Raw genomic sequence first — 27438 nt, forward strand, 5'->3', positions numbered from 1 at the left:
ACACATACAAGTCCATTCCCTGACTTTCTTTACCATTGTAGACCACCTTTACCTTTATCTTTCCGATGGGGTATACTCTTTGCCCCGTGTATGTTTTCAATACAATCTCCGTATCCCTCAGGGGAATGTGTGAGAATAACCTTTTGTACTCTTGCTTATTCATGACCGTCAATGCCGATCCAGTGTCCAATTCCATCTTCACTTGGACTCCTGCTATCCGAAGCATGACCCAGATCGTTTGGTGGTCTGCTGTGTTACCCACATTATGTATTTTTAGACAACCCAGTTCCTTACTGCTGGAGTCTGAATCCGTCTTTTGTTCATCCGAAATGTTCTCTGTCACCTTGTGTACTTTCTTGTACTTCTCCTGCAGCGACTTTTTGTTGCTGGTCTTCTTTCCTGACCGGCATACTTTCGCTATGTGACCAAGTCTGCCACATTTCCTGCATTCTTTATCTTTGAACCAGCACTGGTTCTGATCATACGTTGTCCTTCCGCAACGATAACACTTTGCTGCACCCAATGCCATTTCATTGGTGCTGAATTCCGATGGCCTTTGCTGCATTTCCACAGTGCCTCGTGCTGCTGCCTTGTGCGATGCTGCAATGCTGAAAGCTTTGTCCAGCATAAGATCCTTTTCCTCTAGCAGTCGCTTCTGGGTTCCTTCCTTTAGTAGCCCACACATGAACTTATCTCTCAAGAGCGTCTGCTAGTCCTGTACCGAACTGACAGTACTTTGATAACTTGCGCAGTTCGATTAAGAATTCAGCATTGCTTTCCTCTTTAAGCTGAATTCTTTTGTAAAATTTAAATCGTTCCGCTATCAGCAGCGGCGTGGGGTTTAAATGCTCTTGCAGGATAGTAACAATCTCAGCGAAACTCTTTCCTACCGGTTTATCTGGTGTTACAAGGTGCCTTAATAACCCGTACATCTTCGCACCCATCGAGTTTAATATGGTTAGTGCTTTCTTATCCGCCGGTACCTCATTCGCTGTACAGTAAACTTCAACGCGTTCCACATAAGTGGCCCAATCTTCTACATCGCTATCAAAAGCAGTGATGTTACCCGTTTTTGGCATCTTGTTGAGTTTCCTTTATTTTATTTATTTTTCCAAAATGGCGGCTTCCCGCGCTTGGCAGCTTTTCCCACGCTTATCTTCTTCCCCCGCCGACTAAAATGGCGATTACCGCGCTGTTGCCGTTCTTGCCTCCCAGCGGTCCTTATTTCCCCCGACGCTGCTGCTCTTGTTCCCCGCCGCTCCCGCGGTCCTCGTGGACATTAACGCTTTTCTGGCTGCTGCGCGTCTCTGCCCGATTGCAGTCCGGCCCTTTTCACCGGCTGCGGTCATGTTCTCCGCCCTTTTCTTCGGTTTCCCTCCCCTTCTCCCACTGACAACTCGGCCGACTTTCTCTCCGTGTCGCTAGATCGGGCTTACCCGCCGCTGTCGTAGAAGGGATGATCACTGCCTGTTGCTGATGGTAGACTTCGTGGCCAGCAATCCAAACCGGGTTCTCGATGCCTCCCATGCGATGCGGTGCTCAGCAGGATGATGAGGGCGGATGCCCCTTTTCGATGCCCGTTCTGAGGACGAAGCTTCCTTGGATGCAAAACTGCCGCTAGGTACGATCAGACTCGTCGCCACTGTTGAGTCTGTGATTTCCCAAATGTAGTTATGCTGAATAACTGGACACAGACAACAGAATACTTAAACAGGTCTTTAGTAATTGAGGGTCAGGGCTGAACTGAAATACAAACTGCTCCACAGGGTTTATATACCGGTGTGGTCACCACCGGTACTACAATATACAGGAGCCATCAGAAAGTAGTTCATCACCTTAAGGTAGTCTCTTAAGGTGGTACAGGTTACATACACTACAATAGGCAGTGCCAATCTCTGAGCTGGTGTCTGCAAATGCAAGGTCAAGTGATGCTTCCTCTTCTGCAGTGCTGCCCACTTCTTTTGCTTTCTTAAGGCTGTGTTCAACTTCTAGACATGAAACAGAACGAAGGGAGAAGCATTAGCATTTATTGTCATGGGGATGCAGAGACAGATGAGTGGCTTCTGAAGGCAGCTGCAATTTGTCATGGATCATGCGTAAGGGTGAGATTTAAGTGAGAAGGGAATGCAGGGAAGAAGGTTAAAAACCCTGCAGGACTTGTCCTCCAGCCTCACCCGATGCCATGGTCCTGACACACTCACTGTCTACAATGTCCATAACCTGCTCTTCAAGTGGGGACAGCACATGGATGAAACTCCTCTTGTGGCTGCCTGCTCCTTGTTATTGTGTGCAACCTTGCCCACAAAAAGAAAGGAAAGGAATGTGTCAGTGTTAGAGTAGCGAGAAGTTTTGAGGACTGCATGTCAGGGTAGAATAGCATCGCTGGTGTGTGTAAGATGGCAGAGGTGTGAGGAGGTGAAGGAAACAATAGTGAGGAGAGTAGCAGGTGCAGAGTGTGGCATTAAGAGATGAAGGAGGCAGAGTGAAATGTGTTGCCGTGCTGGGCCAACAGTTAATGCAAGGCTAAGCAGAGTAATAAGAGATACGAGTTAGGAGACTAACCTTAGCTATCCTTGTGAGGTCATTGAATTTTTCACTGCATTGCAGTCATATCCTGAGGGGGGTGTTGCTTCTGGCACTGACCTGCTCTGCCACCTCTACCCACTCGTGCCAAGCAGCTTGCCTTGATATCCTCCTGCCACCTGGTGGATAGATGTCCCTCCTCCTGCCGACCACGTCCACCAATACCTCAGAAACATGGTGGGGGGGTTCTTGCAGTTTCTGCTGTGCCTGCCGTGGTCCACAATCTTCAGTTATGATTGCCTGCAGTCAAAGTGCACCACCTCTAAGAGTTGCAGGGCGCCTTTAAATGGCTTCAGCAACACCGATAGAGATGCCAATGAACAGCGCCATGTCTATTTTGTTTTAATTCATCAGGGGTACCGATTGAGGGGAGGGGCAACGTTACGATCACGTGATTGGGGGCGCGCTTCGAGTGCGGTGGTCATTCTTGCTCTAATTTCAGCTTTCCAATGTTAGATTATACGCAATGTATGCAGTGAGGCTCTGTACAACCTTACAATTACTCAGAGTAACAACGTGGTCAATATTTTACCCTGCAATCCCCAGAGGCCAGTTTTCTGAACCAGACACCTAACTGGAAATCGACTCTTATTTAATTTACACACACGGGAAATAATTTTTTCTTTTTAATTATCATTGTTTTAAAACACACAGAATTACCGATTTTTCAGCCGCAACGTTACCATATACATTTTACACTTTCTGCAATGATACAAACAGCAAACAATAGAATAATCTACACCAATATTACTAAATAGTAAACACAAGGGAGACATTACAGGGAGAAAATGTTTTACATCCATCATTGTAGCATTTACCTGAAGAATATTTTGAACATACAAAATTGATTGGCAGGAAAAGACCAGCTGGTCCATCAAGCATGCCCCATGCTCCATGATGGCCGGACCATCATGTAAACACTTCTTCATACACCATCGCCACCCCGTCCCCCACCCCCACCTCCCACCTCCCACCCACCCCCGCAGCCATGTAATCTCCTGGGAGAAACAAAGGTTGAAGCCTGAAACACATCTAAATCTGCTAGGAATGGCTCGAAGACGTGTACCCTCTGAGTGCAGCGAGGTGCAAGTTTCTTCCCAGTTTCCAAAAAACAAAAGAAATAGAACTGCAATGAGATAGCAAGGTGGCACGTCGAGGTGAAACGTCGAGTTCAATGATATAAAGTTCTGACTGCAACTTTCAAGAGCACAAAAAAGTTCGAGATAACATTCTGGTCCTTCCTCTGCACGATGGTCCTGTGATGCATTTGATGTGTTAATTACCTGGAATAAATTTAAACAAAAATATGGAATGGTAAACCGTACCTAACAGTAACAACACGGAAAACAGAATCACAGCAAAAAAATGCACTAACATAACTTTAAGAACGTAAGAAATAGGAGCAGGAGTAGGCCATTCGAGCCTGCTCCGCCATTCAATAAGATCATAGGTCATAGCTGCTCTTCCACCTCAACTCCACCTTCCCGCACTATCCCCATTAAAAACATAATTATTGCCTCATCTACATGAAAGTTATTTGGAGGGAACTAAATACTTGGGGGGAAAAATCCGTTTGCTGTGTGCCTCCCGTTCGCGCCGTGATATTCCCTTGCAGCGCCCCCAAGAGGGAGGCAGGGCACTTCCAGCAGCACCCACCTCCCTCTTGGGGCGCTACCACTCAATTTCCATCGCGAGGGCGCAAATTTTTCCGGGGCGCTAAAAGTAGCGAAGTTAACCATAGGGCGCGCTACTCAATTTTTAGCCCTTAAGATCTAACCTCTCCCACTCACCCCCAACGCAGTGTGAAAGTGCACATAGTTCAAGTCTGATCGAAGGGGACGCATCTGAACCATCATAGCCTGCCTTTTATCTTCACAATGCCAATGGACCTGCTGAGCATTTCCAGAATTTTGTATTTCCTATTTCCAGTGTTTACAGTTTCCACTTTTTATTTAAATGTGACACAAGCTTGTCGATTACTGCGGTGATTGTAATGGAGGCTGTGACCTCAGAAAGTCTGAGCTCTGATCCACAGCTGTCATTGTACGACTGGCTAAATATGCAGATTCATCGTCTAGGAGACGCTGGCTACTCTCATTTGATAAAGCAGAAGCTTTTACAAAATTGCATTAGTAAATTTCTTGTAAGATTACAATAACTTGCGTTTTATATAGCAAATTTTGCGTCTAAACATCTCAAAGTGTTTTGCACAATGAATTACTATTTAAAGCAAAGTGACTTTTGTTATGTGGGCATAGTTCTAGAGTTTTTAATATAATTTTTAAAACCGAGAACAAATTCAACTTTTTGAAAGTGTTTTTTTCTGCAATGGAAGCTCTTCATTGGTTACTGCAAAGAGTTATCCCATCACAGGAGTGAAGTGGCCAACACAAAAACCTCATCATAAAACTGACCTCACCATTTTAGCTACTTGCATGTTTTTTGGTATTTATAATGCTTTTTATTGCGTTATTGAGATGATGTTTTGTGTCATATAACAATTCCTGGCTTTTTTAAGCAAGGTGCAGATCATTTAAACCATTAACCTCCTCTTTTATGATTGGAGCATCTATTCTGTTTGTTCTCCACTCCCTTACACATTTCACTCCAGGACTTGAGTATGTAATCTAGGCTGAGACTCCAGTGTAGTAGTGGCAGAGTGCTGTTGGAAAGGATGTATTTGATGAGCTGAGATGTCAAACTGAGGCCCCAGCTGCCTCTTCAGGTGGACGTAAAATATTTCATGACACTTGTTCCAAAGAAGAGCAGGGAATTTCCTGAGTGTCCTGGACACCAGTCACCCCTCAACCAACAACACCAAAAGCAAATGAACTGGTCCTTCGTCTTATTGCTGTTTGTGGGACTTGGCTGTGCGTAAGTTGGCTGCCGCATTTGCCTAAACAGTGACTGTACTTCAGAAGCAATTCCACCGCTGTGAAGCACTGTGGGATGTCCTGAGGATATCAAAGGCACTATATAAATGTAATTTTTTTGCTTTCCTTTCTCCCTACAGCTGCTGACTGACCTGCTGCACATTTCCAACATTTTCTATTTTTGTTTCAGATCTCCAGCCTTTGCAGTTGCTTTCCTTTTTTATTTATGCAAATTTAAATTCCTACTTATGTAGCTGATTTTTTTCCAAATCAAGGAACAACAATGTGGGTCCCACACTTGGGAATGGAGGTGGAGTTAATCTAACACACTGGAAAACCGGTACATTTAACATAGAAACACAGAAGATAGGAGCAGAAGTAGGCCATTCGGCCCCTCGAGCCTGCTCCGCCATTCAATGAGATCATGGCTGATCATCCAAATTCAGTACCCTGTCCCTGCCTTCTCCCCATATCCCTTGATCCCTTTAGCCTTAAGAAATATATCTAACTCCTTCTTAATATATTTAATGAATTGGCCTCAACTGCCTTCTGTGGTAGAGAATTCCACATGTTCACCACTCTCTGGGTGAAGAAATTCCTCCTCATCTCTGTCCTAAATGGCTTACCCTTAACCTTAGACTGTGGCCTCTGGTTCTGGACTCCCCGACCATCGGGAACATCCTTCCTGCATCTAGTCTGTCTAGTCCTGTTAGAATTTTATAAGTTCCAATGAGATCCCCTCTCATTCTTCTAAACTCCAGCGAGTATAAGCCCAATCGACCCAATCTCTCCTCATAAGTCATTCCTGCCATCCCAGGTATCAGCCTGGTGAATCTTCGCTGCACCCCCTCCATGGCAAGAACATCCTTCCTTAGATAAGGCAACCAAAACTGCACACAATACTCAAAATGTAGTCTCACCAAGGCCCTGTACAACCGCAGCAAGACATCCTTGTTCCTGTACTCGAACCCTCTTGCTACGAAGGCCACCATACCATTTGCCTTCTTAACCGACTGCTGCACCTGCATGCTTACCTTCTGCGACTGATGCAGAAGGACACCCAGGTTTCGTTGCACTTCCCCTTCTCCCAATCTATTGCCGCTCAGATAACAATCTGCCTTCTTGTTTTTGCCACCAAAGTGGATAACCTCGCATTTATCCACATTATACAGGAAACCTTTTTTTATCCGGCACCGACGGGACCGACGTGATGCCGGTTCATCACAAATTCCGGATAACCGAGAGCTATAGTAAAAGATACGGAGCTGAGAGCTCCGTATAAAGCAACAAACCCTGTTGCTTAGCAACAGGTTCAGAACAATGGCCACAAGTTCCAAGCGTCTCTGTAGCTTAGCAACAGCTGCAGCCACACCCTTGCACAGCAACAGATCGAGGAAGGCAAGTAATAAAACTTACCTGAACCTACTCCTGAATTTTGCCGGTTAACCGAGATTTCCAGTTATTTAGGTGCCGGTAAATCGAAAGTTTCCTGTACTGCATCTGCCATGCATCTGCCCAATCATCCAACCTGTCCAAATCATACTGGAGTTTCACGACATCCTCCTCACGCCCACCGAGCTTTGTGTCATCTGCAAACTTGAAGATATTACATCTAGTTCCCTCGTCTAGATCATTAATATATATTGTGAATAGCTGGGGTCCTAGGATCGATCCCTGCGGTACCCCACTAGTCACTGCCCACCACTCAGAAAAAGACCCGTTTATTCCAACTCTTTGCTTCCTGTCTGCCAACCAGTTCTCTATCCAAGTCAGTACCTTGCCCCCAATCCCATGTGCCTTAACTTTACACGCTAATCTCTTATGCGGGACCTTATCGAAAGCCTTCTGAAAGTCCAAATACACCACATTCACTGGTTCTCCCTTATCTATTTTACCAGTTACATCCTCAAAAAATTCCAGTAGATTAATCAAGCATGATTTACCTTTTGTAAATCCATGTTGACTTTGTCCGATCCTGTCACTGTTTTCTAAGTGCTCTGCTATTACATCTTTTATAATGGACTCTAGCATTTTCCCCACTACCGATGTCAGGCTTACCAGTCTATAATTCCCCATTTTCTCTCTACCACCTTTTTTTGAATAGTGGGTAACATTAGCTACCCTCCAATCCATGGGTACTGTTCCAGAGTCTATCGAATTTTGGTAGATGACCAGCAATGCATCTACTATTTCTAGGGCCACTTCCTTAAGTACCCTAGGATGTAGATTATCAGTTCCTCCCTCTCATTAGACCCTATGTTCCCCGACATCTCTGGGAGGTTATTTGTGTCCTCCGTTGTGAAAACAGAACCAAAGTATGTATTTAATTGGTCTGCCATTTCTTTGTTCCCCATTATAAATTTTCCTCATTCTGACTGCAAGGGACCTACAATTGACTTCACCAATCTTTTTCTCTTCACATATCTATAGAAGCTTTTACAGTCAGTTTTTATGTTCCCTGCAGGCTTGCTCTCATACTCTATTTTCCCCCTCTTAATTAATCCCTTTGTTGAATCCTAAACTGCTCCCAATCCTCAGGTTTGCTGCTTTTTCTGGTCAATTTATATGTCCTCTCCTTGGATCTTATGCTAACCCTAATTTCCCTTGAAGGCCACGGTTGATTCACCTTTTTTGTTTAATTTTTATGCCAAACAGGGATGAACAAATTCTGTAGTTCATCCATGCGATCTTTAAATGTTTGCCATTGCCTATCCACCGTCAACCCTTTGAGTAACATTCCCCAATCAATCGTACCCAACTCGCACCTCATACCATTGTAGTTTCCTTTATTTAAATTCAGGACCCTAGTTTCTGAGTTAAATACTTCACTCTCCATCTTAATGAAGAATTCTATCATATTATGATCGCTCCGCCCCAAGGGGCCTCGCACAACAAGATTGCTAATTTTTCCTTTCTCATTACATAATACCCAGTCTAAGATGACCTGATCTCTAGTTGGTTCCTCGACATATTGGTCCAGGAAACCATCCCGTATACACTCCAGGAATTCCTCCTCCACAGTATTGTTACTAATTTGGTTAGCCCAATCTATATGTAGATTAAAGTCACCCATGATAACTGCTGTGCCCTTATTGCATGCATCTCTAATTTCCCGTTTAATGCCATGCCCAACCTCCGCATTACTGTTTGGAGGTCTGTATACAACTCCCACTAATGTTTTCTGTCCCTTGGTATTTCTCAGCTCTACCCATACAGATTCCACATCATCAGAGCTATTGTGTTAATCCCCTCTTTAACCAGCAATGCTACCCCACCTCCTTTTCCTTTTAGCCTGTCTTTCCTGAATATTGAATACCCCTGGATGTTGAGTTCCCAGCACTGGTCACCCTGGAGCCATGTTTCCATAATCCCAATCATATCATATCCATTTACATCTATTTGCAGAGTTAATTCATCCACCTTATTATGAATGCTCCTCGCATTAAGACACAAAGCTTTCAGGTTTCTTTTTTTCACACCCTTAGACCTTTTAGAATTATTATTTACTGTGGCCATGTTTGAAATAAACCCTTGATTACTCTGACTGCCACTTTTGCTTTTCTCCTTTCTGTCTTTTGCTTCTATCCTTGTTTTCTACCACTGTGTGTGTAGAAGTGTTTCCTAATTTCACTCCTAAAAGGCCTGGCTCTAATTTTTAGACTATGCCCCCTAGTCCTAGAATCCCCAACCAGCAGAAGGAGTTAGATATACTCAAGAAGGAGTTAGATATATTTCTTAAGGCTAAAGGGATCAAGGGATATGGGGAGAAGGCAGGGACAGGGTACTGAATTTGGATGATCAGTCATTATCTCATTGAATGGTGGAGCAGGCTTGAGGGGCTGAATGGCCTACTCCTGCTCCTATCTTCTATGTTTCTATGTTTCCTTTCCTCTGTCTCCCTGCACAGGTTCCCAACCCCCTGCCATTTTACATAGAAACATAGAAGATAGGAGCAGGAGTAGGCCATTCGGCCCCTCGAGCCTCTCCACCAATCAATGAGATCATGGCTGATCATCCAAATTCAGTACCCTGTCCCTGCTTTCTCCCCATATCCCTTGATCCCTTTAGCCTTAAGAAATATATCTAACTCCTTCTTGAATATATTTAATGAATTGGCCTCAACTGCACTGTGTGGTAGAGAATTCCACAGGTTCACCACTCTCTGGGTGAAGAAATTCCTCATCATCTCTGTCCTAAATGGCTTACCCCTTATCCTTAGACTATGACCCCTGGTTCTGGACTCCCCGACCATCGGGAATATGCTTCCTGCATCTAGTCTGTCTAGAATTTTATGGCCTAGAAATTGGCCTGAGGCGCCCAAGCGGCGCAAAGTTCGCCTGGGCGCTGGAATTTGCGCTGCGATCGCCGCATTAGCGATCGCCGCAAATTCAGTTGAAGTGCCCCTAGAGGGAGACGGGGCGCGGCTCGAGGCGCTCCGCGTCCCTCTTAGGGCGCTGAAAGTGAATTTCGCAGCGCTACGTGCCACAGCGCCACACGCTGCGGCACTGCAGGCCTTCCTCCCACTGTTAAGGGGGAGGGGCCTGCAGCAGCACGAGCCCCAATCGCGAGTGCCGGCAAAAGAGCCCGGCACCAAGGAGAAGGGCCGGACTCTTGGGAAACAGCCGGCAATGCCGCGGGGGGTGGGACCAGGAGGCCGGGGACGGAGGTGCTGGCAGGCGGCCACCAAAAAAGCGGCCGCCCCGCACCTCCACCTTAACTTGCACCTCTGCCGGCGCAGCAAGGCCCCGTGAACCGGGCACGGGTAGCGAACGGCGCTACAGCAGCGTTCGCTACCAAATATCGCGATTAGGGCGCGAATGGGGCACTGCGCACACCGATGATGTCATCGGTGGCGGCGCAGCGCAAAAGGCTAACGCCACCATTAGCGCCCCTGCTGAATATTGCGGGAGGCGCAGCCAGTGGCACTACAGCCACTGACTGCCTCTTTAGGCGCTAACAGGTGGCGCTACTCACCCAATTTCTCCCCCTATAAGTTTCAATGAGATCCCCTCTCATTCTTCTAAACTCCAGCGAGTATAAGCCCAATCGACCCAATCTCTCCTCATACGTCATTCCTGCCATCCCAGGTATCAGCCTGGTGAATCTTCGCTGCACTCCTTCCATGGCAAGAACATCCTTCCTCAGATAAGACGACCAAAACTGCACACAATACTCAAGGTGTGCTCTCACCAAGGCCCTATACAACTGCAGCAAGACATCCTTGTTCTTGTACTCAAACCCTCTCGATACGAAGGCAAACATACCATTTGCCTTCTTAACTGCCTGCTGCACCTGCATGCTTACCTTCAGCGACTGATGCACCCTCCCCCACAGCACCATCAAACATTCCCCCTAGGACCTCGGTCCCAGTCCTGCCCAGTTACAAACCGTCCATTTTGTACTGGTCCCACCTCCTCCAGAACCGGTTCCAATGTCCCAGGTATTTGAATCCCTCCCCCTTGCACCATTCCTCTAGCCACGTATTCATCTGAAATATCCTTCTATTTCTACTCTGACTAGCACGTGGCACTGGTAGCAATCCTGAGATTACTACCTTTTGAGGTCCTATTTTTTAATTTACCTCCTAACTCCCTATATTCAGCTTTTAGGACCTCATCCCGTTTTTTACCTATATCTTTGGTACCTATATGCACCACGACAACTGGCTGTTCACCCTCCCCCTCCAGAATGCTCTGTAGCCGCTTCGAGACATCCTTGACCCTTGCACCAGGGAGGCAACACACCATCCTGGAGTCTCGTTTGTGGCCGCAGAAACGCCTATCTATTCCCCTTACAATAGAATCCCCTATTACTATAGCTCTCCCATTCTTTTTCCTCCTGTCCTGTGCAGCAAATCCACCCATGGTGCCAGGAAGTTGGCTGCTGCTTAACATTTATAGGTTTAAAAATTGTGGAGAAATAAGGTGAAAAAATGGTAAGAAAGAAAAAAATAATAAATATAACGCGAGTTAAAATTGTGAAAGAAAAGAGAAACTAGGTAAGGTGATGAAAAGATGGGGAAAAAAGTAGACGTGGGCTCTGAACAACCTTCTTCCACAATACTATAAGTAAAGTTTGAAAACTTATTTAATTTGAATAAGTGTTTAATTTCAACAGTGAGTAGGTTTATTACTGTAATGTTAGGGCATGTTTCAACATCATAGTGCATGAGCTGAAATGCTAAGAAAAACTGACTAGTCCAGGAAGCCTTTCCCTGGAACTGTTAGCAGTTTCAGAGCTAACACTTGTCCTACATTATCCCCAAAGTTGAGACTAAGGTCACACAAATGTCAATCTGGTATCTTGGTCACTAGGCTGGTTGGCAGTTGTTTATGGTCCTGAAGAGAATACGTAATAGGATTCTTCTCTTGCCAGCTTTTGTTAATAAAGGCTATGATAGTATCATGTTGATGAGTTGGCGGCTATAGTGTATGATTGTATTTTTGTACAAGGTTTGACCTAGGCAGTACCAATCTGACCTACTGACCATTTCAAAAGTAACTTGTTGATTGCCAAGCGATTTGGAATGTCCTGAGAACACTACATAAATGCCAATTCTTTCCTTTACTGCACTATTTCTGTCTTTTCCAAGTCAGAAATGCAGTCATGATAATCTTCTTCCCACTAATGAGAAAAATGTCACTTTCAATATCCACGCAAAGAAAGTTTGGAAACAGAGAATTTAATAAGTAGAGCATGTGGTTTGTAATTGTAATCGTATCGGTTTCAGTCTGAGCAATTATGTCTCTACACCACTTACTTTTTTAAAGAGAGAAATTCTCAAATGTAATGTTTTCCAGTTCTTTGTATTAGTGAAAATATGTTTTACTTTATAGAGTATTTTATTGTTTCAAATATTCATACATATGATAGTGGAATCAACAAGTCCTTTGGGAAAAGTACTTTACATGTATGATTCTTTTACTATACAGCATTTAAAAAAAAAATTAGTTCCTGGGATGTGGGCATTGCTGGCGAGGCCAGCATTTATTGTCCATTATTAATTGCCCTCGAGAAGGTGGTGGTGAGCCACCTTCTTGAACCGCTGCAGTCCGTGTGGTAAAGGTACTCACACAGTGCTGTTAGGGAGGGAGTTCCAGGATTTTGACCCAGCGACGATGAAGGATTGGCGATATACTTCCAAGTCAGGATGGTGTGTGACTTGGAGGGGAACTTTCAGGTGATGGTGTTCCCATGCACCTGCTGCCATTCTAGATGGTAGAGGTCACGGGTTTGGGAGGTGCTGCCAAAGAAGGCTTGGCAAGTTGCTGCAGTGTCATAGAGTCATAGAGTAATACAGCACGGATAGAGGCCCTTCGGCCCATCGTGTCCGCGCCGGCCATCAAGCCCTGTCTAATCTAATCCCATATTCCAGCATTTGGTCCGTAGCCTTGTATGCTATGGCATTTCAAGTGCTCATCCAAATGTTTCTTAAATGTTGTGAGGGTTTCTGCCTCCACAACCCTTTCAGGCAGTGAGTTCCAGACTCCAACCACCCTCTGGGTGAAAAAGTTCTTTCTCAAATCCCCTCTAAACCTCCCGCCCTTTACCTTGAATCTATGCCCCCTAGTTATTGACCCCTCTACTAAGGGAAAAAGCTCCTCAGCATCCATCCTATCTATGCCCCTCATAATTTTGTACACCTCAATCATGTCCCCCCTCAGCCTCCTCTGCTCCAAGGAAAACAAACCCAATCTGCCCAGTCTCTCTTCATAGCTGAAGCGCTCCAGCCCTGGTAACATCCTGGTGAACCTCCTCTGCACCCTCTCTAACGCGATCACATCCTTCCTGTAGTGTGGCGACCAGAACTGCACACAGTATTCCAGTTGTGGCCTAACCAGTGTTTTATACAGCTCCATCATAACCTCCTTGCTCTTATATTCAATGCCTCGGCTAATGAAGGCAAGTATCCCATATGCCTTTTTTACCACCTTATCCACCTGTTCCGCCGCCTTCAGGGATCTGTGTACTTGCACACCCAGATCCCTCTGACCCTCCGTCTTGCCTAGGGTCTTTCCATTCATTGTGTATTCCCTTGCCTTGTTAGTCCCCCCAAAGTGCATCACCTCGCACTTTTCCGGGTTAAATTCCATTTGCCACTGTTCCGCCCATCTGACCAACCCATCTATATCGTCCTGCAGACTGAGGCTACCCTCCTCACTATTTACCACCCTACCAATTTTTGTATCATCCGCGAACTTACTGATCATACCTTTTACATTCATATCCAAGTCATTAATGTAGACCACAAACAGCAAGGGACCCAGCACCGATCCCTGTGGTACCCCACTGGCCACAGGCTTCCAGTCACAAAAACAACCTTCGACCATCACCCTCTGCCTTCTGCCACTATGCCAGTTTTGTATCCAATGTGCCAAGGCACCCTGGATTCCATGGGCTCTTACCTTCTTGACCAGTCTCCTGTGCGGGACTTTATCGAAGGCCTTACTGAAATCCATGTATACCACATCCACTGCGTTACCCTCATCCACACACCTAGTCACCCCCTCAAAAAATTCAATCAAATTAGTCAGACATGATCTTCCCTTGACAAAGCCATGTTGACTATCCCTGATTAATCCTTGCCTCTCCAAGTGGAGACAAATTTTGTCCCTCAGAATTTTTTCCAATAATTTTCCTACCACTGATGTTAGGCTCACTGGCCTGTAGTTCCCCGGTTTTTCCCTACTACCCTTCTTGAATAATGGTACTACATTAGCGGTTCTCCAGTCCTCTGGCACATCCCCTGTGGCCAGAGAGGTCCTGAATATATGTGTTAGAGCCCCCGCAATCTCTTCCTTTGCCTCACACAGCAGCCTGGGATACATTTCATCCGGGCCTGGGGATTTATCCATTTTTAGGCCAGCTAAAACCGCCAATACCTCCTCCCTCTCGATGTTAACATGTTCGAGCATATCGCAGTCCCCCCGCCCTATTTCTATGTCTACATCGTCCTTCTCCATAGTGAAAACAGATGCAAAAAATTCATTTAGAACCCCTCCTACATCTTCCGGCTCCACACACAGATTGCCACTTTTGTCCCTAATGGGCCCTATTTTTTCCCTAGTTATCCTCTTACCCTTAATATACTTATAAAACATCTTAGGATTTTCCTTTATTTTGCTCGCCAGTGTTATTTCATGGCCCCTCCTTGATCTCCTAATTTCTTTTTTAAGTATCCCCCTGCACTTTTTGTACTCCTCTAGGGCTTCCTCCGTCTTTAGCCTTTTGTATCTACCAAAAGCCCTCCTTTTTTTCCTAATCCATTCTCGTATATCCCCTGACATCCAAGGTTCCCTGTGGTTTTTGGAACCACTCTTGACCTTTACGGGAACATGTTGCCATTGTATGATCTCAATCTCCCTTCTGAAAGCCTCCCATTGCTCCGATGCGGATTTTCCTACAAGTAGCTGATCCCAGTCCATTTTGGCCAGATCCTGCCTTATCCTATTAAAATCGGCCTTCCCCCAATTTAGAACCTTCCGGCCCATCCCTGTCCTTTTCCATGACCACCTTAAATCTTACCATATTATGGTCACTATCACCAAAGTGCTCACCTACTAGCACTTTTTCCACTTGGCCGGCCACATTCCCTAGAATTAGGTCCAGTACCGCCCCCTCTCTTGTAGGACTTTCTACATGCTGGCTCAAAAAGCTCTCCTGGATGCACTTTAAGAATTCTACACCCTCTGAGCCTTTCACACTCTGACTATCCCAGTTAATATTGGGGAAGTTGAAATCCCCCATTATTATTACCCTATTATTTGCACATTTCTCTGAGATTTGCCTACATATCTGTTCCTCTATCTCCCCCTGACTGTTTGGAGGCCTATAGTACACTCCCAGCAAAGTGCTTGCCCCCTTTTTGTTTTTAAGCTCTACCCATATGGCCTCATTAGAGGAACCTGCTAATATATCATCCCCCCTTACTGCAGTAATTGACTCCTTAATTAATATTGCGACACCCCCTCCTCTTATACCTCCCCCTCTGTCTTGCCTGAAGATTCTGTACCCCGGAATATTGAGCTGCCAGTCTTGCCCCTCCCTCAACCATGTCTCCGTGATAGCAACAATATCATACTCCCATGTGTTTATCAACACCTTCAGTTCATCCACCTTATTTGCAAGACTCCTTGCATTAAAATAGATGCCATCCAGCCTTGCCCTTATATATTTGCCCTGTTTACCAAGCTGACTTGTTTTTTTCTCTATAATTGGCAGCACATCACCCCCTATTTCAGCTCCCCTCTGTATCCCATCGCGTAGATGGTACACACTGCAGCCACGGTACGCCGGTGGTGGAGGGAGTGAGTATTTAAGGTGGTGGATGGGGTGCCAATCAAGCAGGCTGCTTTGTCTTGGATGGTGTTGAGCTTCTTGAGTGTTGTTGGAGCTACACTCATCCAGGCAAGTGGAGAGTATTCCATCACACTCCTGACTTTACCTTGTAGATGGTGGAAAGGCTTTGGGGAGTCAGGAGGTGAGACACTCACCACAGAATACCAGCCTCTGACTTGCTCTTGTATCCACAGTATTTATGTGGCTGGTCCAGTTAAGTTTCTGGTCAATGGTGACCCCCCCAGGATTTTGATGGTGGGGGATTCGGTAATGATAATGCCGCTGAATGTCAAGGGGCGGTGGTTAGGCTCTTGCTTGTTGGAAATAGTCATTTCCTGGCACTTGTGTGGCGCGAATGTTACCTGCCACTTATCAGCCCAAGCCTCAATGTCGTCCAGGTTTTGTTGCATGCAGGCATGGACTGCTATATAATCGGAGGCATTGCGAATGGAACTTAACACTTAACTCAGCAAACATCCCTACTTCTGACCTTAAGATGGAGGGAAGGTCATTGATGAAGCAGCTGAAGATGGTTGGGCCTAGGACTCTGCCCTGAGGAACTCATGCAGTGATGTCCTGGGGCTGTAATGATTGACCTCCGACAACCACCTTCCTTTGTGCTAGGTAGGAGTCCAGCCAGTGGAGAGTTGTCCCCCTGATTCCCATTGACATGGTACAATTTTGTTCAATTGACAAACTAAGTGAAGAAATATCTCCAAGTAAATGGGTGTTGTACACTTTAAATGGGAAGAAGAGTAGTAAAACATTGAATGATGATTTTGATCCAGTAAAACTTTCTATGGTCTTTATCAGGCCTTCTCTGTTTCTAAACTCTTTCTGTGGGATGTTGGAACATTGATTGGTTCTTTCATTAAAGAGAACGATCAAAAATATCATAGAACAGTGCTTGAAGCTACATAACACCCTCCAGAATTTATCCTGTCCATTTGATAGAGGGAGTGAGTCATTTAGAGGCAATGGGACTGACTGTAACAGATTTAACTCAACTGAAAGTGGATGTGGAAAAATGAATTAAAACATTTTAGAATTTATGTTGTTTTGTGATCAAAAATTACCATTTCTCATCATCAAAAAGAAATAGGCTGGTACCCTAACCTTAAAAACCCAATGCACTTTACAGAGTTTAATGTAGAAATAGGAGTGGATTTGGCACACAGGCACAAGAGGGATCTGTTTTATAAGTCCCCTGTTACCTCAAGAAACCAGGTGGGTATCTGATTTAAATGCTGAATTCAATTATTCAACATTTGCTGAATACAATTATTATTTTTACTGAATTAAGAACAGTAATGCAAAGCCAAAATCTGACAATTCACTAAGAAGTGTGGTTTATATTATCATGAGTCTATTTGTAAAAAATGAACAGCCAACCAAAAATCACAAGAATATGTTACTATCCCTGTAAAGCATGACATAACACTAACTTATTTGAATATGTTAGGGGACTGCATAAGGGTGGTGACTGTTATTGTTTAAACCTCTATCGCCCTTAGCCACTGGGAACAGCTGTTTTAATTGAGCCTTGGATGAAACATAGAAACATAGAAGATAGGAGCAGGAGTAGGCCATTCAGCCCTTTGAGCCTGCTCCGCCATTCAATGAGATCATGGCTGATCATCCAAATTCAGTACCCTGTCCCTGCCTTCTCCCCATATCCCTTGATCCCTTTAGCCTTAAGAAATATATCCAACTCTTTCTTGAATATATTAAATAAACTGCCCTCCACCGCCCTCTGTGGCAGAGAATTCCACAGGTTCACCACTCTCTCGGTGAAGAAATTCCTCCTCATTTCAGTCCTAAATGGCTTAGCCCTTATCCTTAGACTATGACCCCTGGTTCTGGACTCCCCGGCCATCAGAAACATCCTTCCTGCATCTAGTCTGTCGAGACCTGACAGAATTTTATAGGTTTCGATGAGATCCCCTCTCAATCTTCTAAACTCCAGTGAGTATAAGCCCAATCGACACAATCTCTCCTCATATGTCATTCCTGCCATCCCAGATATCAGCCTGGTGAATCTTCGCTGCACTCCCTCCATGGCAAGAACGTCCTTCCTCAGGTAAGGCGACCAAAACTGCACACAATACTCAAGGTGCGGTCTCACCAAGGCCCTGTACAACTGTAGCAAGACATCCTTGTTCCTGTACTCGAACCCTCTTGCTACGAAGGCCAAAATACCATTTGCCTTCTTAACCGCCTGCTGCACCTGCATGCTTACCTTCAGCGATTGGTGCACAAGAACACCCAGGTCTCTTTGCACTTCCCCTTCTCCCAATCTATTGCCATTCAAATAATAATCTGCCTTCCTGTTTTTGCCACCAAAGTGGATAACCTCACATTTATCCACATTATAGTGCATTTGCCAAGTTTCTGCCCAATCACCCAACCTGTCCAAATCGTACTGGAGTTTCACGACATCCTCCTCACAGCATACCCTCCCACCCAGCTTTGTGTCGTCTGCAAATTTGGAGATATTACATCCAATTCCCTCGTCCAGATCATTAATATATATTGTGAACAGCTGGGGTCCTAGGACCGGTCCTTGCGGTACCCCACTAGTCACTGCCTGCCACTCGGAAAATTACCCATTTATTCCAACTCTTTGCTTTCTGTCCGCCAACCAGTTCTCTATCCAAGTCAATACCCTGCCCCCAATCCCATGTGCCTTAATTTTGCACGCTAATCTCTTATGCGGGACCTTATCGAAAGCCTTCTGAAAGTCCAAATACACCACATCCACTGGTTCTCCCTTATCTATTTTACCAGTTACATCCTCAAAAAATTCCAGTAGATTAGTCAAGCATGATTTACCTTTCGTAAATCCATGTTGACTTCGTCCCATCCTGTCACTGCTTTCCAAGTGCTCTGCTATTACATCTTTTATAATGGACTCTAGCATTTTCCCCACTACCGATGTCAGGCTTACCGGTCTATAATTCCCCGCTTTTTCTCTACCACCTTTTTTGAATAGTGGGGTAACATTAGCTACCCTCCAATCCATGGGTACTGTTCCAGAGTCTATCGAGTTCTGGAAGATGACCAGCAATGCATCTAAGTACCCTGGGATGTAGATTATCAGGCCCTGGGGATTTATCGGCCTTCAGTCCCATCAATTTTCCTAACACCATTTCCCTACAAATACTGATTTCTTTCAGTTCCACCCTTTCATCAGACCCTATGTTCCTCGGCATCTCTGGGAGGTTATTTATGTCCTCCTTTGTGAAGACAGAACCAAAATATGTATTTAGTTGGTCTGCCATTTCTTTGTTCCCTATTATAAATTCCCCTGATTCTGACTGCAAGGGACCTACGCTTGACTTCACCAATCTTTTTCTCTTTACATATCTATAAAAGCTTTTACAGTCAGTTTTTATGTTCCCTGAAAGCTTACTCTCATATTCTATTTTCCCTTTCTTAATTAATCCCTTTGTCCTCCTTTGTTGAATCCTAAACTGCTCCCAATCCTCAGGATTATTGCTTTTTCTGGCCAATTTATATGTCCTCTCCTTGGATCTTATGCTATCCCTAATTTCCCTTGTTAGCCACGGTAGAGTCACCTTTTTTGTTTTATTTTTATGCCAAACTGGGATGAACAAATTCTGTAGCTCATCCATTCGGTCTTTGAATGTTTGCCATTGCCTGTACACCATCAACCCTTTGAGTGACATTCCCCAATCAATCCTACCCAACTCGCTCCTCAGACCATCGTAGTTTCCTTTATTTAAATTGAGGACCCTTGTCTCTGAGTCAACTACTTCATTCTCCATCTTAATGAAGAATTTGATCATATTATGATCGCTCCGACCCAAGGGGCCTCGTACAACAAGATTGCTAATTAATCCTTTCTCGTTACATAATACCCAGTCTAAGATGGCCTGATCTCTGGTTGGTTCCTCGACATATTGGTCCAGGAAACCATCCCGTAAACACTCCAGGAATTCCTCCTCCACAGTATTGTTACTAATTTGGTTGGCCCAATCTATATGTAGATTAAAGTCACCCATGATGACTGCTGTGCCCTTATTGCACGCTTCTTTAATTTCCCTTTTAATGCCATCCCCAACCTCCGCCTTACTGTTTGGAGGTCTATATACCACTCCCACTAACGTTTTTTTCCCCTTAGTATTTCTCAATTCTACCCATACAGATTCCACATCATCAGAGCTAATATCCTTCATTACAATTGTGTTAATCCCTTCTTTAACCAGTAATGCTACCCCACCTCCCTTTCCTTTTTGCCTATCTTTCCTGAATATCGAATACCCCTGGATGTTGAGTTCCCAGTCTTGGCCATCCTTGAGCCACGTTTCCATAATCCCAACCAAATCGTATTTGTTTACCTCTATTTGCGCAGCCAATTCATCCACCTTATTACAAATGCTCCTCGCATTAAGACACAAAGCCTTCAGGCTTGTTTTTTTTAACGCTCTTAGACCTATTAGAATTATTATTTACTGTGGCCACGTTTGATTTAACCCGTTGATTTCTCTGACTGCCACTTTTGTTTTTCTCCTTCCTATCTTTTGCTTTTATCCTTGTTTCCCTTTCCTCTGTCTCCCTGCTCAGGTTCCCAACCCCCTGCCATTTTAGTTTAAACCCTCCCCCACAGCACTAGCAAACACTCCCCCTAGGACATCGGTTCCAGCCCTGCCCAGGTGCAAACCGTCCGGTTTGAACTGGTCCCACCTCCCCCAGAACCGGTTCCAATGTCCCAGGAACTTGAATCCGTCCCCCTGGCACCATTCCTCTAGCCACGTATTCATCTGAAGTATCCTTCTATTTCTACTCTGACTAGCATGTGGCACTGGTAGCAATCCTGAGATTACTACCTTTGAGGTCCTGTTTTTTAATTTATCTCCTAACTCCCTATATTCCGCTTTTAGGACCTCATCCCAATTTTTACCTATATCGTTGTGCCTATATGCACCATGACAACTGGCTGTTCACCCTCCCCTTCCAAGATGTTCTGCAGCCGCTCGGAGACATCCTTGACCCTTGCACCAGGGAGGCAACACACCATCCTGGAGTCTTGTTTGCGGCCGCAGAAATGCCTATCTATTCCCCTTACAATAGATGCATGTCCCATGGTTGAGATAACCCATCTAGTGAGACCACTCATGTGTCTAACGTGGAATATCGTGCCAAAGGTTGATCTCAACATGTCAATGAAGTGATCATGTCAATTTTTGCCATGTACAATGGCCAAGAAATTCGGGTCTCCACGGGTGAGTACGCATGGGGTACTCACCCATAGGCCCAATGGAAGTGCTGGTTTTGTGCATGCACTGCGCATGCGCGGGAAACCGGCACTTCCGTTCCCCTGAAAGAATGGGCTCAGAGGTGGAACGCGTGCGCCAGAGAGGCAGCGCATGCGTATTGAACTTACCCTCCCGGAAAAACCTGGGAAAAAAAAGGTGAGTCTCCAACAGTTACACATATAAAAAGCAGGCGCAAGGCCTGCTTTTAACAAGGTAAGTGGTGAATTAATTAAAACATTTTTTCCACAGGTTTATTATTTTTAAATACTGTAAAGAAAGGTAAGTTTATTTTTAGCCCCGTTAGAAAATGTAATTAATTTTTTCAAAAATTTAAATTATTGTTTAAAATAGTTATTTCATGCAATTTATAGTTATTTTAAAAATGTGATGTTTTTAAAAAATGTATTTGAAGTTTTAGTGATGTCTTGGGGCTTATAGTATTTATAGGTTTGACAGCTCTTCCTGTCAAACTTATGAATGAAGCATTCCCTGCTACCATTGGCTCTCCATGGCCCACGTGATCCCAGGGGACGCATCGAACTAACTGCACCCCTGGGATACGCAAGCACTGCGCACCAGCAGTTGGAGCAGGCCCGGGATCAGAATCCCACGCGGGCCCACAGCTCAACGGCCGGCGCACTAGGTAAGTGCAGGTCGGAAGCTTGCACTCGCGGGAAGCCCCCGACCCGAATTTCTGGACTATTAATTGGCCTTTCAAGTCAGATGTCAGCTGATCAGAGGCCAACCTTTTCAATGTGGTTACAATACTTGCATTTATATGTCACTTTATCACTTCAGAACATCTCAAGATGCTCCATACAATTAATTACATTTTTGAATTACAATGACTGTTATGTGAGAAAATGGGATCTTGTAGGAATCGACAGATCCCTAACTGAAGTACTGAGGTCGAGTCAGTCTGATAATTAAACGAAGTTTAATGTAAACTAGAGAACAAACAATGGTATGCAGGAGAAACAATCAACAGGTCTTTTCTTAATGCTGGCTTCACGAGGTCTGACCTGGGAACCTCCCAGTCTGACGTCATGACGTCATCACATTTCCCGCCGTTCGGGATGTCACGTGACCAACGTGATGATGTCATCGCGCTGGTTCTGGGACCTACCCAGAACTGGCTATTTACATACATTAAACAACTTAGGTGCTGTAGCACTCTTGTTAAAGGCAGTTATACAGGAGTCCCTTGGTGGCTTTGCCACATGCGCCCCCCCAGAAGTGTCTTTAACCACAAAAGTCAATCGCAGAGGCGGTCGGACAAGCCTGTTCGAACGACTCCGATATTCCCGGAGAGGAATGGGTTGGGTAGACGATAAGCTGGTCTGCGGAACAGTCTGGTCAGGCATGGCGGCCATGGGCGGCCGCCCACGACACGGTGGCTGCGCTGCCTCGACCGGTCACTCGAGGTCCAGGTGTGCGGCCTTGAGGCGGTCCACGGAAATGTGGTCAGGCTTGCCCCCGATGTCCACTAAAAAACTCTTGGCGCCCGCCTGTAGTACCTGGAAAGGGCCCGTAAATGGAGGCGTGAGAGGACTATGGTGGGCGTCATGCCTGACAAAAACGAATTTGGCCCGCATGAGCTCCGGCGGAATGCGTGACGTGGGCAACTCGTGATGTGACGTCAGAATGGGCCGGAAAGATTGAGCTGCGGCCCGGTGAGCCTGCAGTTGTTCGGCCGCCGACCAAGGACGCGTTGGTGATGGAAGAAACTCACCGGGCACCCGGAGCGGTTGTCCATAAACCATTTCGGCAGCCGATGCCTGCAGGTCCTCTTTAGGCGCTGTGCGTAACCCGAGCATCACCCAAGGCAGCTTGTCCATCCATGCGGTCCCCCTGGAGGCTGGCCCGCAGCGACGCCTTCAAGGACCGATGAAAACGCTCACATAATCCATTGGCCTGCGGATGGTAAGCCGTGGTCCGATGGAGCTTGGTGCCCAAACCCAAGGCGACAGCGTTCCACAAAGCAGACGAGAACTGCGGTCCGCAATCCAACGAAATATCAGACGGAACGCCGAACCGTGCAACCCAGGATGAGAGAAAAGCCCGGGCGACATCCGCGGAGGTGGTGGACGTCAAAGGGATGGCCTCCAGCCACCTGGTGGTACGGTCGACTATAGTCAAAAGATGTGTGAAACCTTGTGACGGTGGCAGTGGGCCAATGAGGTCGACATGGACGTGATCGAAACGCCGCTCCGGTACTTCGAAAATGGCGACGGGAGCTTTGACGTGTCGCTGCACCTTAGCTCGCTGGCACACGACGCAGGTGTTGGCCCAGTCACGGACATCTTTTCGCATTCCTCTCCAGACGAACTTGGACGCCAGTCGTTTTTGTGAAGCCCGCACGCCAGGGTGTGCAAGCCCGTGAATGGCATCGAAAACGTTCCTACGCCAGGACAGCGGAACGATCGGGCGGGGGTTCCCTAAGGAGACGTCGCAGAGCAGGGAGGTGCCAGCCGAGTGGAAAAGCACATCCGCTGGCTGAAGGCAGGAGGAGTCGGTGCGGAAAGCTTGCGTTTCCGGATCGGCCGCTTGGTCAGCAGCCATGAGTGAATAATCGAGTCCCAGCTGGATGGCCTGGACAGTCGCGTGCGAGAGGCAATCGGCGACCACGTTGTCCTTGCCGGCCACGTGCCGGATGTCGGTGGTGAACTCGGAAATAAAGGTGAGTTGTCGTTGTTGTCGAGCTGACCACGGCTCAGCCATCTTGGCCATAGCAAACGTCAGGGGCTTGTGATCCACAAACGCGGTGAATTGGCGTCCCTCCAACAGAAAACGGAAATGGTGGATGGCCAGAAACAACGCCAACAGCTCCCTGTCGAACGTGCTGTAGCTACGTTCATTACGACGCAATTGGCGACTAAAAAACGCCAGCGGTTGCCACGTCCCTTCGACCCATTGCTCCTGCACGGTGCCTACGGCGTAGTCCGAAGCGTCGGTCATAAGCGCGATGCTGGCGCCAGGCTACGGGTGCGCCAACATCATTGCGTTTGCGAGAGCATCTTTCGTGTCCACAAAAGCGCAATCCATCTCTGGTGTCCAGACCACAGGTTCTTTCCCCGGTTTCCCTCTGAGTGCCTCGTAGAGTGGCCGCATGAGCTGTGCGGCCCAGGGAACAAACCGATGGTAAAAATTTACCATACCGAGGAACTCTTGGAGCGCTTTAACGGATTGTGGGTGTGGAAAAGCAGCAATTGCCTCCACCTTCGACCGAAGTGGCACTGCTCCTTCCGCAGTGATGCGGTGGCCCAAGAAGTCGATTTATCGCAGCCCGAATTGGCATTTGGCTGGGTTATGAGGCTATGCTGATGGAGGTGGTGAAAAAGGAGGCGCAGGTGGCCGAGATGTTCCTCTTTTGAAGTACTGGCGACCAGGATATAATCGAGATACACAAACAGGAACTTGAGATCCCGCAGCACTGAATCCATAAGGCGCTGGAACGCCTGCGCCGCATTCTTGAGCCCGAACGGCATTCGGAGGAACTCAAACAGTCCGAACGGGGTAATAACAGCCGTCTTCTGGATGTCCTGGGGGTGGATGGGCACTTGATGGTACCCCCGGACGAGGTCGATCTTGGAAAAAAATGAATTGCCCACCAAATGTGCAGAGAAATCTTGGATGTATGGTATTGGGTACCAGTCGGGCGTCGTGACCTCATTGAGGCGCCGATAATCGCCGCAGGGCCGCCAACCACCGCTGGGCTTAGGAACGATATGAAGTGGTGAAGACCAGGGACTATCCGACCGGCGAACAATCCCCAGCCGCTCCATGTTGGCGAACTCCGCCTTTGCGGCCTCGAGTTTGCTGGGTTCCAGCCGCCAAGCCCGGGCATAGACCGGAGGGCCGGTCGTCGCGATGTGGTGCTCCACACCATGTTTAGCGGTCGTTGCCGAGAAGATGGGCCGAGTTAGATCCGGAAATTCCCTGAGAAGGCGGGCGAAGTCATCGGGTGCCGGTACGGTGCAGGAAACCACGTGAGTCGCGCCGTAACCCCGAAAGCACGGGATGGAGGCAGACGTGGCGGCGTGAACCAGATGGCGATTTCGTAAATCAACCAATAAGTCATTGGCACAGAAGAAGTCAGGGCCGAGGATTGCCTGATCGATTTGGGCGGTGATAAACTCCCATAGGAAACGTTGCCCGCCAAAACACACTGGGATCTGCCACATCCCGAACGCACGAATGGCGCTGCCGTTGGTGGCCCGGAGTGGAGAACCGCGCCTCCCAGCCCTGATGTCGAGGATCGAAGCGGGAAGGATGCTGCACTGGGCGCCCGTGTCACACAAAAACCGCCGGCCCGAAATGGAGTCGGAGATATGAAGTAACTTCCCAGAATCTCCAACCGCCATCGTAGTTGCGAAACGAAACTACAGGGATGACGGCAGCATCTGGCTTTTGGGCCGAAACGGGCGTGGTAGTAACAGAGCCCAGATGGTGGAGGCGCCAAGGCGGGGTTCTTCGGGGCGCGATGCTTCGAGGTGGCGCAGTACTGCTGCATCACCGCATAAATGGTGTCGGCTTCGGTCGCGAGCGCTACACCGTCCGTAGCCTCCGACCTGGCGAGGGCTGCTTGCACCTGCTCGGGGAGCTGGCTCAGGAACAGTTCCCGAAACAGGAAACACTGCGGCACGGAACCGAGGAGCGTGAGCATCTGGCTCATCAACTCAGACGGCTTGGCGTCGCCTAACCCGGGCAGTGTGAGTAAACGTCGCGCGCGCTCCGCTTTTGTGAGGCCGAAAACCTGCATTAGTTGCACCTTAAGCGTATCATACTTGTTATCTACGGGCGGGGTCTCCAGCAGGCTGATGATCCTTGAAGCCGTCGAGCTGTCCAGTGCGGAGACCACGTAAAGATAACGGGTCTGATCCAGCACGATGTTCCGAAGCTGGAACTGAGCCTCCGCTTGGACGAACCAGGAGGCCGCCTGTTGTTCCCAAAATTGAGGGAGCTTCAAGGTCGCTGCATTAACATCCATCATTTTGTTCTGCGTGTCCTCCGCAAAAATCGTCCGCAAAGCTTCAGGGTCACCAATGTAGGAATCGACAGATCCCTAACTGAAGTACTGAGGTCGAGTCAGTCCGATAATAAAACGAAGTTTAATGTAAACTAGAGAACAAACAATGGTATGCAGGAGAAACAATCAACAGGTCTTTTCTTAATGCTGGCTTCACGAGCTCTGAGCTGGGAACCTCCCAGTCTGACGTCATCACGTTTCCCGCCGTTCGGTATGTCACGTGACCAATGCAATGACGTCATCGCGCTGGTTCTGGGACCTACCCAGAACTGGCTATTTACATACAGTAAACAACTTGGTGCTGTAGCACTCTTGTTAAAGGCAGTTATACAGTTATACAGGAGTCCCTTGGTGGCTTTGCCACAATCTAATACATTAGGTAGATACTATTTTATCTTGATTGTAACAACAGAAAAAAAGAGAATGGAGAAAAACAGAATGGGATCAAAAGAGAAAACAAGAACAGATAGTGTTCAAATAGAATCTTAAGTAAAACATGCTATGTGTTTCTTTTGTTAGTGTGAGGTTAGTATTGCAGCAATAATTCTATTTCTGATCTCAGCTGCCAATTTACTGTAATATTGTTGCTTATGTAGCATCTGGCTTGAGCTGAAAAAATGAAACTGGAATTTCTCAGGACTGTGTCTGAAAGTTAACAGAGCTGTACAAATATTTCTTTAAAAGGGTACAAATTAATTCTGATTATATGCGTTTCTTTAAAAATGCATACAATCAGAATTCATTTCTTTAGTAATTTTAGGAACACGAGTAGGCTCTTCAGCCTCTTAAGCCTGCTTCGCCATCCAATTAGATATTGGCTGATCTGTACCTTGACCTCATTTACCCGCCTTTGTTCCATATCCTTTGATACTCTTACTTTAAAAAAGTATATCGATCTCAGTTTTGAAAATTTCAAATGACCCAGCATCCCCAGCCTTTTTAAGGGATGAGTTCCAGATTTCCACTACCCTTTGTGTGAAAAGATGTTTCCTGATTTTGCTCTGAAATATCCTATCTCTAATTATAAGATTATAACAACAACAACAACCTGTATTTATATAGCACCTTTAATGTAGTAAAACGTCCCAAGGCGCTTCACAGGAGTTTTATAAGACAAAAAATTTGACACTGAGCCACATAAGGAGTAATTAGGGCAGGTGACCAAAAGCTTGGTCAAAGAGGTAGGTTTTAAGGAGTGTCCTTGTACACGAATCACTGAAAGTTAACATGCAGGTACAGCAAGCAATTAGGAAAGTAAATGGTATGTTGGCCTTTATTACAAGAGGATTTGAGTATAAGAGTAAAAGGCCTAGAAATTCAGTAAGGCCCCGCCAGC

General features: G+C 46.4%; 1 protein-coding gene across 1 annotated transcript in view; it reads right to left on the reverse strand.

Annotated features, from left to right (window-relative positions):
• Nucleotides 1–3558: 3558 nt before the first annotated feature.
• Nucleotides 3559–27438, reverse strand: part of LOC147123671 (uncharacterized) — a 37994-nt gene continuing 14114 nt past the window's right edge. Inside the window, exon 6 of the mRNA XM_086004816.1 lies at nucleotides 3559–3866. Within this exon, the coding sequence (XP_085860942.1) occupies nucleotides 3863–3866 (4 nt within the window). The 3' untranslated portion in view covers nucleotides 3559–3862. The remainder of the gene's footprint in view (nucleotides 3867–27438) is intronic.

Source organism: Somniosus microcephalus, chromosome 2 (genome assembly GCF_052327205.1).
Source record: "Somniosus microcephalus isolate GS21.2 chromosome 2, FLI_Smic_1.0, whole genome shotgun sequence".
Lineage (NCBI taxonomy): Eukaryota > Metazoa > Chordata > Chondrichthyes > Squaliformes > Somniosidae > Somniosus > Somniosus microcephalus.